We start from the raw sequence: 14,327 nt of genomic DNA, 5'->3' as shown, positions 1-14,327 counted from the left end.
GTAAGAAAACAGTGAGGGTTAGAAAAATAGCCCACCCCAAGACCCTGTAAGGTAGGTGTAAAGTGCACCTACAACCCCCAGAGAGCACAGAAGTCGTGATAGGGGGATTCTGCAAGGAAAACCAACACCAGCAAAGCAACAGCAGTGGATTTCCGGACCTGAGTACCTGTGAAACAAGGGGACCAAGTCCAAGAGTCGCGACAGTGTCGAGAGTGGGCAGATGCCCAGGAAATGCCAGCTGAGGGTGCAAGGAAGCTGCCACCGGATGGAAGAAGCTTGGTGTTTTGCAAGAACGAAGAGGACTAGGAACTTCCCCTTTGGAGGATGGATGTCACATGTCGTGAAGAAGCTTGCAGAGGTGTTCCCATGCAGAAAGACCGCAAACAAGCCTTGCTAGCTGCAAGGGTCGCGGTTAGGGTTTTTGGATGCTGCTGTGGCCCAGGAGGGACCAGGATGTCGCCACTTGGATGAGGAGACAGAGGGGGCGCCCAGCAACATAGGGAGCCCTCACAGAAGCAGGCAGCACCCGCAGAAGTATCTGAACAGGCACTTAGAAGAAAAGTGAACCGGAGTCCACCCGAAGTCACAAAAGGGAGTCCCACGACGCCGGAGGACAACTCAGAAGGTTGTGCACTGCAGGTTAGAGTGTCGGGGACCCAGGCTTGGCTGTGCACGAAGGAAATCCTGGAAGAGTGCACAGGAGCCGGAGCAGCTGCAAATCACGCGGTACCCAGCAATGCAGTCTAGCGTGGGGAGGCAAGGACTTAACCTCACCAGACTTGGACTGAAGAGTCACTGGACTGTGGGAGACACTTGGACAGAGTTGCTGAGTTCCAGGGACCACGCTCGTCGTGCTGAGAGGGGACCCAGAGGACCGGTGATGCAGTCTTTTGTTGCCTGCGGTTGCAGGGGGAAGATTCCGTCGACCCACGGGAGATTTCTTCAGAGCTCCTGGTCCAGAAAGGAGGCAGGCTACCCCCAGAGCATGCACCACCTGGAAACAGTTGAGGAAGCCGGCAGGATGAAGCGATACAAGGTTGCTAGTAGTCGTCTTGCTACTTTGTTGCGGTTTTGCAGACGTCCTGAGCAGTCAGCAGTCGATCCTTTGGCAGAAGGTGAAGAGGGAGATGCAGAGGAACTCTGGTGAGCTCTTGCATTCGTTATCTGGTGAGATCCCCAAAGCAGAGACCCTAAATAGCCAGAAAAGGAGGTTTGGCGACCTAGGAAGGAGGATTGGCTACCAAGAGAGGAAAGAGCCTATCAGAAGGAGCCTCTGACGTCACCTGCTGGCACTGGCCACTCAGAGCAGTCCAGTGTGCCACAGACACCTCTGTTTCCAAGATGGCAGAGGTCTGGGACACACTGGAGGAGCTCTGAGCACCTTCCCTGGGAGGTGCAGGTCAGGGGAGTGGTCACTCCCCTTTCCTTTGTCCAGTTTCGCGCAAGAGCAGGGCTGGGGGATCCCTGAACCGGTGTAGACTGGCTTATGCAGAGATGGCATCATCTGTGCCCATCAAAGCAGTTCCAGAGGCTGGGGGAGGCTACTCCTCCCCAGCCTTCACACCTATTTCCAAAGGGAGAGGGTGTTCCACCCTCTCTCAGAGGAAGTCCTTTGTTCTGCCTTCCTGGGCCAGGGCTGCCTGGACCCCAGGAGGGCAGAAACCTGTCTGAGGGGTTGGCAGCAGCTGCAGTGGAGACCCCGGAAAGGCAGTTTGGCAGTACCCGGGTTCTGTGCTAGAGACCCGGGGGATCATGGAATTGTCACCCCAATGCCAGAATGGCATTGGGGTGACAATTCCATGATCTTAGACATGTTACATGGCCATGTTCGGAGTTACCATTGTGACGCTGTACATAGGTAGCGACCTATGTACAGTGCACGCGTGTAATGGTGTCCTCGCACTCACAAAGTCTGGGGAATTTGCCCTGAACGATGTGGGGGCACCTTGGCTAGTGCCAGGGTGCCCTCACACTAAGTAACTTTGCACCCAACCTTCACCAGGTGAAGGTTAGACATATCGGTGACTTATAAGTTACTTAAGTGCAGTGGTAAATGGCTGTGAAATAACGTGGACGTTATTTCACTCAGGCTGCACTGGCAGGCCTGTGTAAGAATTGTCAGAGCTCCCTATGGGTGGCAAAAGAAATGCTGCAGCCCATAGGGATCTCCTGGAACCCCAATACCCTGGGTACCTCAGTACCATATAATAGGGACTTATATGGGTGTACCAGTATGCCAATGTGAATTGATAAATGTAGTCACTAGCCTGTTAGTGACAAATTTGGAAAGCAGAGAGAGCATAACCACTGAGGTTCTGGTTAGCAGAGCCTCAGTGAGACAGTTAGGCATCACACAGGGAACACATACAGACAGGCCACAACCTTATGAGCACTGGGGTCCTGGCTAGCAGGGTTCCTGTGACACATAGCAAACATACTGACAACATAGGGTTTTCACTATGAGCACTGGGCCCTGGCTAGCAGGATCCCAGTGAGACAGTGAAAACACCCTGACATATACTCACAAACGTGGGGGTAACAAGGCTAGAAGGAGGCTACTTTCTCACAGAAACCAATGATGGATCCCGGAAAGCTAAACATTTCCGAAAAGTAGACAAAATTCTGAATTCAGCAAGGGGTCATTTGTGTAGATCTTACAAGGTTTTCCTATAGAAAATAACAGCTGAAATAAAAAAAAAAATTGAAGTTGCGGTGAAAAAACCCCAGCCATTTTTCTCCATGTTTTCCTCTAACTTTTTCCTGCAATGTCAGATTTTTGAAAGCAATATACCATTACGTCTGCTGGACTCTTCTGGTTGTGGGGATATCATCAAGAACCCTAGGTACCCAGAGCCATTAAATGAGCTGCACCTTGCAATGGGTTTTCATTCTGTACCGGGTATACAGCAATTCATTTGCTGAAATATAAAGACGGAAAAATAGGTATCAAGGGAACCTTTGGATTTCCAAAATGGGCACAAGATAAGGTGTTGAGAAGCAGAGGTTATTTGCACATCTCTGAATTCCGGGGTCCCCGTATTAGCATGTGAATTACAGTGCATTTCTCAAATATACGTCTTTTTTACACACTTTCTTACATTTGGAAGGGAAAATGTAAAGAAAGACGAAAGGCAATAACACTTGTTCTTCTATTCTGTGTTCCCCAAAAATCTCCCGATAAAAATGGTACCTCACTTGTGTGGGTATACCTAGTGCCCGCAACAGGAAATGCCCCAAAACACAATGTGGACACATCACATTTTCCCAAAGAAAACAGCTGTTTTTTGCAAAGTGCCTAGCTGTGGCTTTTGGCCTCTAGCTCAGCCGGCACCTAGGGAAACCTACCAAACATGTGCATTTTTTAAAACTAGAGACCTAGGGGAATCAAAGATGGGGTGACTTGTGGGGCTCTCACCGGGTTCTGTTACCTAGAATCCTTTGCAAACCTCAAAATATGGCAACAAAAAACACTTTCCACACATTTCGGTGGTAAAGTTCTGGAGTCTAAGAGGAGCCCCACATTTCCTTCCACCCAGCACTCCAAGTCCCCAGATAAAAATGGTACCTCACTTGTGTGGGTAGGCCTAGTGTCCACGAAAGAAAATGCCCCAAACCACTACGTGGACACATCAAAATTATCAAATACAAAACTATCTGTGTTTGCGGGGGGCACCTGCGTTTTTGGTCCTGGGCTCAGCAGCCATATAGGGAAACCTACCAAACCCAAACATTTCTGAAAACTAGACGCCTGAGGGAGTCCATGGAGGTGTGACTTGCATGGATCCCCCATTTTTTTCTTACCCAGAATACTCAGCCAGCCTCAAATTTAGCTAAAAAATAACACATTTTCCCCACATTTCTGTGTGGGATCACCGCACCAGGACAAATTTTCCTACCACCCAAGGTTCCTCTCAGTCTCCCGGTAAAAATGATACCTCACTTGTGTAGGTGGGCCAAGTGCCTGTGACAGGGAAAAGCCAAAAACATGTCAAAAGTAAGGGGGAGGGGGGACCAAAGCGGGTCCAAAAGGACAGTTTGAAGGAAAAAAATAATAAATTAGGCTGACAAGTGGGGCAGAATTTTTATTGGTATAGATGCGACAATGGTGGGTGGTTCCAGAAGGTTCCATCACAAAAATGTGGGAAAAATTTGTAATTTCAAGGGGCCTTCCAAAAATAGGCCGAACAGTAATGTGCCCCCATGGAGAGTGAAACCTTGCCCTAGGGGCTGCCCCCCCCCCCCCCCCCCCAAATCAAAACACACACACCAATCGCTGGTGCCTAAAGTTTTCTGCGTAATAGAAAATAGAAATGGCCTAAAGTTAATTTTGCCCCCAGGGAAGCAACCCTTGCTTGAGAGGTCGCTCCCCATGGGCAGATCGGCCTAATTAGAAAAGGCCTAAAAATAATTTGCACCCTTGGGGAGTGGGCCTTGACCAAGAGGCCACTCCCCTTATGCATAAACAAAAAACTCCCTGGTATCTAGTGGGCATTTCTGCAGAGATGCAGAGAGACATCAAAGGCCTTTCCTTCCTTTGATGCCTCTCTCGCCCCTCCACATGATTGGAGGGAAAATGCTAAAGCAGGAGTGGGCAGCCTCTGTTGGGGTTGGGGGGGGGGAGGCAGGGGTGGAAGAGGAAGCGATTCCCCTCCCATCCCTGCCCAGGAGAGGGGGGTGCCAGGCCCTCTGGGGGAGCACTAGCACTACCCCCCCACCCCCCCCCCCAAGGGACCATAGCAGGACGAGCTGGTCTTGTCCTCGCCACACAGTGACCGTGGCTGAGGGCGAGACCAGCTCATCCAGGGCACCCGAGGGGGTTAAGTCATGTTTCACAAAAGCTCAACTGCTGTGCAACATGTAAATAAACATTGACAAAGCCAATACATTTTTCATTGGCAAAAGCTACTGGCAATGCCATTGCTGTATGTAAAAACACTTCCTAAATCATGTTCCTGAATGTGTGCATTTGAGGCAGCGTATGGACAGATGGCCTAGAGAAGTGTTGTCACCCTGTGCTGTTCATTTTTTCTGGTCTGCCTTACTTTTTATCCAGTGAAACAGAGGATATGTAGGTCCACCAGAGTTGCTCCACATTTTGACAGATGTTCAACAAAAGCTTACACTCTACTTGCATGGCACAGAGCCAGTGTGGGATTTAGATTTGTTTAGGACAGAGCATAAATAGAAAGCAGATGTGGCTCCAGTTGCAACACCAAGTGAAGAGTGAGTAAAATGCACACGGCCTAAGTTCCTCACATTAGTGCAAATCCCGCTGATTGGCAAGAGTCTTAGAACTTGAAGCCTAGTCTGAATCACCTCACAGCCCATAAAAGTCAATGCGTGTCTATATCTATGCACAGTCTTAAGATGTGCATCACTCATGAAGTACCATTCCAAGCATTGTGGAAGCGTCAAGTCTTTAACAACAGCCTTGCTGATTAAGTGGAAGGCAAATATTGGAACTTTATTATCTGCATAAAGAGGAACTGTGAGGGAAATGTGCTTGTGTCTACTGATGTGTGAATGGTGTGTTAATACATGCATGATTGGGGTTCTTTGTGAAGTCACTGAAAAATACTGAAGGAAACACTTTGAGATGTTTTTTATATGGACATAAAGTACTATTTTTTTCCAATGCCTAAATCAGTCAGCGTGATTTCCCTTTAATGGATTCAATTTATTGAACTGTAGTAGCCACTTCATAAATGCAATTTAAACTCGCAGCTTGAAGTGTTTTCTTGTCCCTGTGGTGTGTGCTTAGACATCACGGTGTGCCAGTCTCGAGCACACATATCTTGCCCTGATGCACCCGCTCTTCCCCTGCACATAACCTCCGCAATTAATGTTGGTTCAGAGTTAGAAACGACTTGAAGCACAACATAAACCCAGCCTGGGAAAAACAAAGCAGTGTTCCAGCAGAATCAGATATGGTCCCAGGCCCAGCTCTCCCCGTGCTGCTGCATCGCTCTTGCTCCTAGCTTTTCCTTGCTTTTCCCCCTGTTTTTTATATGCCTTCTCCTGGCGTTTCCCTCATTTTCACTGCTTTTGATGCAAATCCAAATGTACAAAGCTTGTAGACCTAGATTTGCTCCAAAATACTACTCCTTCCTGAGGCTGTTGTAATTTCTTTTTGTTTTTTCCTCTTTGTATATGTGCTGGGGTCTGCATCACATGTACAGAGATGAAATTGCCTTACATCATAGGTTTTGTGCATGAAGCATTGTCTTCCTGCACAAAAACTTTCCTAACCATAACGCACACACCCTTGCATTGTGGCGCAGTGGTGCCTACTTTGTTGCATGGCTGCAGAAAGTGTGCCAGCACACGCAAAGAACAGAATTGTACATTTGGCACAGATGTGCTCTCTCGTTCTTGCAACCCAATGCAGTGATTACTTGCTGCCTTGTGTTGCATCAACTCTTTGTAAATGTGTGCTTTGTACTTTAACAATTACATTAGCACGCTACAGCAAACTATGAATATACAAGTACATCCTTTTATATGACAACAGTATGTACTTACATATCCTTGTATTCTAATATAGTAGAGTTGATTAACCATCAAAGGCCCTCTCTTTCTCTGGCTTATAAAATTATTTGAAAAAAACTTTTAAGAAATATTTTTGTACTATGGTACTCCCCCTGTCGGTACTGGGTAAATAACCAATTTTTGCGGATATTTAATGAGTACTACAGGAGTACCACTGGAACAATCTAACTTTTTTTTATTATTATTATTTGTTTATTTTTAAATCATTCTACCCCAACCTCTACCTAACAAGGGCGTGTGAGAAAGGATAAGAAAATGCATAGTGACGGTTTCACACCTAAGGGAGCCACAGTGAGCTTCGGTGACTAAAGAGACTGGGCCGACTCTTAACGACTGTAAGAGATTATATACAGAGAAAAGACCAGCAGCAACAAGGGCTTCCTACCCATGTCTGGTTGTTTGCCCACAAGAGATTGGCTAGCTGTAAAGGGCAAAGGTTGTGTGTACTAGGGGCTTGGCCACCTAAGAGGCTTGGTAGTATGGAGGGAGTGGGCTCTCAGTGAAAAGTTGCGTACAGGAGAAAGGCTGTGCTTGGTAGGGGCTTTTGTGTCTGGCTAGAGTGGACTCTCAGTGAATACTGCGGTACAAGGCAAAGGCAGTGCGTTGTATGGGCTTGACCACCCGTGTCTCATTGGTTGCAAAAGAGAGGTCGTTGACGAATTAAACCCAGATCTGTGACTGAGGGTGAGTGTTTGAAAAGTTTGAAAACACTCCATCCATCATTTTATTTTGTGGTGTTGCTGTGTTCGCCCTAAGTGGCCAGGGTATGCCCAGACTTTGGTCCTTTGCTCACTGTCACTGGATTGAAGCTAGCCTGGTTGATGAGGGGTGATATCCCGAAATCGGTCCCAGGATGCTTGTTTCTGGTCCAGGAAGGGCCTGGCCTGCCAGTTCAGACTGGACTGTTCCCCTGGGGAACAGAGTCAAGACTGATTTGCATCTGGCTGGGTCCAAACTGAGATGGCATGGTGAGCAAAAGAACGATGGATTTAACGCAGATCTGTGACTGGGGTTGAGTGTTTGAAAAGTTTCAGCACTCAGTACATGATCTTTGTTTGTTGCTTTGTCAAAAAGTCACCACAGTAAGTTATCAATTGCCATACTATATTATATAATAATAAATGAGGCTCTTGCCACTCCACTACTGAATCGGCGAGGCAGCAACTAACACTTTTTTTTTTTTTTTCCTATACCTGTGACATGGGTTATTGAATGTTTGATGATACGTTTGACTGCGAGCAAACTTCTTTCTCTTGTTGTGTCTCTCCTTCATGTTTACGGCAGCCGTGGCGCTTTGAATTGGCTTGCTTATGCCAACTGTTCTACTTTTCATTTTCAATTTGTGGCAATAAAGTAGGAGTTTACAGCGCTAATAGCTCTAACTCGAGCAAACGCGAGACCCATTGCATTACAAATGCTTGTTTTAATTAGTAGCAGTGCATGGAGCCCACTCCTGCAGAGCTGGCTTCCCCCCTGCCAGTATACTCAGTGCTGTCTCATGAGCTGACACATTTCTGCTCTTTGCTCACCCCATTTGGGGAGGGAGTGTATCAGGAGGGTACAGCGCAATGGGGGGACAGCACACCCCTCCCTAACATCTAAGTGCTTCAGAAACTCAGGAATTGGGGTCCTTGGACCCCATTGATAATGTGGCAGCCCGCAGGGAGATACAGCCCCAGTGGAACTTTACCCTTCAGGGAAAGGGCCCAATGCACGCCTCCTCCAATTTTTTATTTTTTAATATGTGGTGACCACCCCGGTCACTGGCTCATCCCACAGCAAGGGATTGGGAGCTACTGAATTCAAAGGCTTTTTCATCATACTACAGCAGGCTGTATTAGCTATACATTTTAAACCATAATTTCTCACAAACAACTCAATGGATTTACACCATATTTCAAAAGACTTTCTGTGTAAATAATTTTCTGCTAGATTTGGTATAATTCCATTCAGCTGTTTTGGCTAAAGTGCTGTTCAAAATTACTCAAATGGCACCAAGCTTATTAGCAAAATCGATTTCCTATGGAAACCCGGTCCGAACTACAGGGAGTGCAGAATTATTAGGCAAGTTGTATTTTTGAGGATTAATTTTATTATTGAACAACAACCATGTTCTCAATGAACCCAAAAAACTCATTAATATCAAAGCTGAATATTTTTGGAAGTAGTTTTTAGTTTGTTTTTAGTTTTAGCTATGTTAGGGGGATATCTGTGTGTGCAGGTGACTATTACTGTGCATAATTATTAGGCAACTTAACAAAAAAAAATATATACCCATTTCAATTATTTATTATTACCAGTGAAACCAATATAACATCTCAACATTCACAAATATACATTTCTGACATTCAAAAACAAAACAAAAACAAATTCGTGACCAATATAGCCACCTTTCTTTGCAAGGACACTCAAAAGCCTGCCATCCATGGATTCTGTCAGTGTTTTGATCTGTTCACCATCAACATTGCGTGCAGCAGCAACCACAGCCTCCCAGACACTGGTCAGAGAGGTGTACTGTTTTCCCTCCTTGTAAATCTCACATTTGATGATGGACCACAGGGTCTCAATGGGGTTCAGATCAGGTGAACAAGGAGGCCATGTCATTAGATTTCCTTCTTTTATACCCTTTCTTGCCAGCCACGCTGTGGAGTACTTGGACGCGTGTGATGGAGCATTGTCCTGCATGAAAATCATGTTTTTCTTGAAGGATGCAGACTTCTTCCTGTACCACTGCTTGAAGAAGGTGTCTTCCAGGAACTGGCAGTAGGACTGGGAGTTGAGCTTGACTCCATCCTCAACCCGAAAAGGCCCCACAAGCTCATCTTTGATGATACCAGCCCAAACCAGTACTCCACCTCCACCTTGCTGGCGTCTGAGTCGGACTGGAGCTCTCTGCCCTTTACCAATCCAGCCACGGGCCCATCCATCTGGCCCATCAAGACTCACTCTCATTTCATCAGTCCATAAAACCTTAGAAAAATCAGTCTTGAGATATTTCTTGGCCCAGTCTTGACGTTTCAGCTTGTGTGTCTTGTTCAGTGGTGGTCGTCTTTCAGCCTTTCTTACCTTGGCCATGTCTCTGAGTATTGCACACCTTGTGCTTTTGGGCACTCCAGTGATGTTGCAGCTCTGAAATATGGCCAAACTGGTGGCAAGTGGCATCGTGGCAGCTGCACGCTTGACTTTTCTCAGTTCATGGGCAGTTATTTTGCGCCTTGGTTTTTCCACACGCTTCTTGCGACCCTGTTGACTATTTTGAATGAAACGCTTGATTGTTCGATGATCACGCTTCAGAAGCTTTGCAATTTTAAGAGTGCTGCATCCCTCTGCAAGATATCTCACTATTTGTGACTTTTCTGAGCCTGTCAAGTCCTTCTTTTGACCCATTTTGCCAAAGGAAAGGAAGTTGCCTAATAATTATGCACACCTGATATAGGGTGTTGATGTCATTAGGCCACACCCCTTCTCATTACAGAGATGCACATCACCTAATATGCTTAATTGGTAGTAGGCTTTCGAGCCTATACAGCTTGGAGTCAGACAACATGCATAAAGAGGATGATGTGGTCAAAATACTCATTTGCCTAATAATTCTGCACTCCCTGTATAACTACATGGTGATGACCGTCACTATATGTAACAACGAAATTAGTGACGGATGTTTAGCACATTAATCGTCAAATGGTATTTAAATACATTCCCGCTGCTAAGGAAGCTGAAAATTATTCTTTTGTACATACAGCGACACAGCTTCACTCTCAAATCTGGTAAAATCGTGTAGGCACATGATTTTAAGCTGCAGTTTCACACCTATTTCAAGACGAGCAACGATTATTCAGAACTCAAGAATGTGCAGCAAATGATGTTTAAGATCATACTTTCCCACCCTGCAAAGAAAACCATGCAATATTTGTGATGTGCATTTGTTGCATTTGTTGCCCAGATCTCTCTTTCCAGAATTTTGAAAGCATTTGCAGGTTAAGTGCTTTTTGCACAAGTAATGAATACCTACAAAAATGTGATAATTGTCTTTTTACAGGTAGAAAACAGTGCAGAGTATATTCTGGAAACTATTGACTCCCTTCAGAAGCATTCCTGGGTAGCAGACATACAGGACTGCATAGACCCTGGGTAAGTTTGAATGATGAACAGTATTAGATCTGCTGTGAGCCAAAATGAAACTGGTTGCTTTGATATCAGTACGACCGGATCTTGAAGGATCGGTTGATAGTTTGACAGAGGTCTGGTACTATGGTGTGCTGGCGAAGTTGAAGATGTGATGTGGGCACGGATCTAAGGGTGCTCCAGAGTGGATGGAGATCATGAGTTTCTGAGTTTCCGGGTTTCCTCTGTGGTGATGGGGGCCCAAGAGTTCAAGATCTGGTGTGGCGTGGAGTGGTGTTTGTGGGTGCTGCTGGCAGGTTTTGGTTCTTGAGGCCTTCGTAAATGTTCTGACTTTCCAATGGAAGAAGGTAGCGAGGTTGCTGAGGTCTTGAGAGGGAGGAATGGCTGAGGTGTCTGTTCCGGAGTTCGTGAATTCTTTGACAGTGGTGAAGAGTTCCTTACTGTTATGAGCGTTGGTGCAGAGGCGTTATTGGATGGTGGCTTTGTTAGCAGCTCTGATGTTCTGGTGGTACGCAGTGACTGCATTCTTGTAGGCTATGTGGTCTTCGGGAGATTTGCTGCTCCAACATTTCAGTCCGGACGCCTGCAGAAGCGTTTGGACTATTGAAGGTTTCTCATGAACCATCTAGGTGTTTTGTTGGGTTCCTGCGGATTTCCTGATGGGAGCTACACTGTTAGCTGATTCCGCGATCCAGCGGTGTAGATTACGTGCAGATTTATTCACGTTTGCTATGTCCGGTGGGGAGAAGGCTTCTGTGACTTTTCCCCAATGTCTGTCGGGGAAGGGGGGGCCAGGCCCGGCTGTGTTGGTAGGGACGTTGACAAGTTGTTTGAGGCCCAGTGATGCAAGGTTGTCCAAGAGGCTTGTGGTGTTGGGGTCATCGTGGATATCAAGGTGGAAGTGGAGGTCGCCGAGTAGGATGTTGGTGGAGGCGAGCATGCATTCAGACAGAGGCATGACAATATCAAATATCAGTGGCAGAGAAGATAGTCTTGAAAGGTTGGAGATAACTAGTGACTACATAAGACTATGGGGACGCCTTTGAAGTGTGGGGGAACGGGAGAGTGTGTGTTGCCAAGTTGGCTGAGAGTTAGGACGCAGATTCTACCCTCTCCCCCATGCTCCCCTATGCAACGTTGCCTCTTCTCCACCCCCCCCCCCCCCCCACACACACACACACACATATGACCGATCTACATGGCTCAGGGGGCTCCCTTTAGGTGGCGCCCTCCATGTGTATGCATTCAGAGTCGATAGAGGTGTATATCAGCCTTGCGGCACCAGCAAATAATCCACCCGTCTGCTGAAGATGGCCGCAGATGGGGGTTGACCGCGGGCCTCTCCTCACTGGACATTACGGTGCTCTAGATGAAAACCCAGACACAGACCGTGAGCTACATTTAGGACACCTAGGGGGCAACTGCAACCGCACTCCTGCATCGACTACAGGAGCAGAGAATGGATGTCAGCACTGGCTGAGCATGCCCCTCCGGGGGGGAAATTAAAGTGGACACCGGGCCCGACCTGGACCAAGACCCTCAAGACCTGTTGCCGCAGAGTGAACTACCTCTATGCGAACAGCCAAGACACCAACCACACCACCTGAACATGACTCTGGGCCCACAGGTACTGCAGCAAATGTGCGGAGCAGCTAGCCCCTTCAGCGTAAAATAGCTGGAGCTGACTGGCCTCTCTTGGGATCGGACCCATGCCAGGGGGCCCCTACCGCTCTACCTGACACCCACACGAGCCCCCATTACCCAATCGCAGGCCTAGCGCTGGGCTTTTAGGCCCCGTTTTAAACTGGGCCCCCACCGCATGGAGACCCAGATGCACGGGGGAGGGTGGGAAGCCTTTCCCTTCCGGTCCAAGAGCCGGATGGTGAACATGTAGCATGGCCCATAGTGGTGCTAGGCGACCAGACCAGTCCTATCTGACACCAACTCTGAGCACAAGGTTGCCAATCCATGGAAACTGGGCCCAGGCCCTAGGATGCACATTGCACCAGCACATTGCACCACATCATGGGGAAACGCCTGGCCATTTCTTTACGGCACCGCCAAATCTTCATGACCTCACACAGCACTGCCCCTCTACAAGTGCTGCCCTTTGAGGGGCTAATCATGGCACCACTGACCCCACCACGGTATAACCCTCACAACAACACTGAACTCCTTGGGATAAACGCAGTACAAGTGCTGCAGCAAAAAATAATGAGGTCCCATCTCTGAAGACTAGGACAGAATGCTACAATGGCAGGGGCACAGAACAAGAAGAATCACATCCTTAGACCTGCTACTGCAGCTGGCTGAGAACCAGGACGGCAGCTCTCAAACGCCAGCGCCAGGAGATGAAGGAGTCAAAGCCCCCGTTAACTACTATTTTTTTGGAAGCGCTCTTCACATCCCTCAAAGAAAATCTCCAGACTGTTAAACAAGATCTCTCCCAAGTTAGGAAAGCAATACGAGAGGACCTTTCTGAATTGGGGGACAGTTGAAATTGGAAGACAGAGAAACACCCTGGGATTACGCCATGTCGATCTGCAGGCCCATACTGAGGATCTGGAGAACAGATCGGGGCTCTACCTGGAGACGGAAGATGGAGATATGGAGTCGTGCGTAGAGGCCCTGTTTGCCCAGATCCTGAAGTCACTTGGCGATAAGCAGATTCAGAGAGACAGAGCAGATCCGCGAGACCCTCCGGCGTACTGGTATGCATCCATGACTTCCCCTTAAAGGAGCAACTCCGAGAACACTCCTTGATGTTATACCAAGACCTGTCTGCCCACACCCCCTGCAGAAACGCAGAGATTTTTGCCCAGTGACCTCCTACCTCAGGGAGCAAGGTATCTCATACTCATGGGGACACCCGTTTCGTCTTATTTTAAGTGAGAAGAAACACTATCAGCCATGTTCACTAAAAGCAGCACAAGCAGCATATACTTTGTTGGGACTTGATCTGGAGCCTGATGGGCTGGGACCCTTGAACCCATGGACCCGGAGAACCAAGGCTGAAACCGAATGGCGGAGGCAGACAACAGCCCCCAGTGACATACACCCGGACCCAAACGCCATTGCTCAGGAGCAGAAAGCAATCTTGGAAACATTGCAGAGAGAGACTGACAACTAATCAAGACTGAAATTAAACTGAGCCCTAGACTTAGCAAGACATAGCATTGGGAAAGGAGTTAGGTGATTAGTGGCTTAACGGACCGACTCCAGTTTAATCAGAATTTATTCTTGGGAGTACTTTTTCTTGGACAGCCGTCTCCAGCAGCGCAACTCACTCCTTTGTAGCATTACTGCACACATGATTCATCAGTACTCTCCACAAGTGATAATACAGTTTCTCTCAACACTACGTCCTGGTATCCCTAAAGGATATATTACGAATCTTATCCCTAAATGTGAAAAGGCGGAACACTCCCGTTAAGTGGCGGGCAGTGCTCTCATTCCTAGAGAGATCTGAGGCCAATATATGTCTCTTACAAGAAACACATTTGATGCCCAGGGACTAGCACCGCATATGCTCTAAATTCCACCCCTAACAATTCCATTCCTCGCCAGTAAAAAAGCGGGAGTAGCTATTTTGGTAGCACGCTCCTTTCAAGGGAAGATTGGGCCTAAAGTAGCAGAAATAAAGGGCCGTCTGT

At 47.4% G+C, this 14,327-nt stretch overlaps 1 protein-coding gene across 6 annotated transcripts in view; it reads left to right on the top strand.

The window, feature by feature from the left end:
• The window catches only part of SH2B2 (SH2B adaptor protein 2), a 423,267-nt gene that overhangs the window by 273,797 nt on the left and 135,143 nt on the right, over positions 1–14,327 (top strand). For all 6 annotated transcript variants that reach the window (XM_069226948.1, XM_069226946.1, XM_069226944.1 and 3 more), the window contains exon 4: positions 10,589–10,680. In XM_069226948.1, the coding sequence (XP_069083049.1) occupies positions 10,589–10,680 (92 nt within the window). The remainder of the gene's footprint in view (positions 1–10,588; positions 10,681–14,327) is intronic.

This window comes from Pleurodeles waltl, chromosome 3_2 (genome assembly GCF_031143425.1).
Source record: "Pleurodeles waltl isolate 20211129_DDA chromosome 3_2, aPleWal1.hap1.20221129, whole genome shotgun sequence".
NCBI lineage: Eukaryota > Metazoa > Chordata > Amphibia > Caudata > Salamandridae > Pleurodeles > Pleurodeles waltl.
The sequence above is the reverse complement of the archived record's forward strand: the minus strand, read 5'-3'. Positions and strand labels throughout refer to the sequence as shown.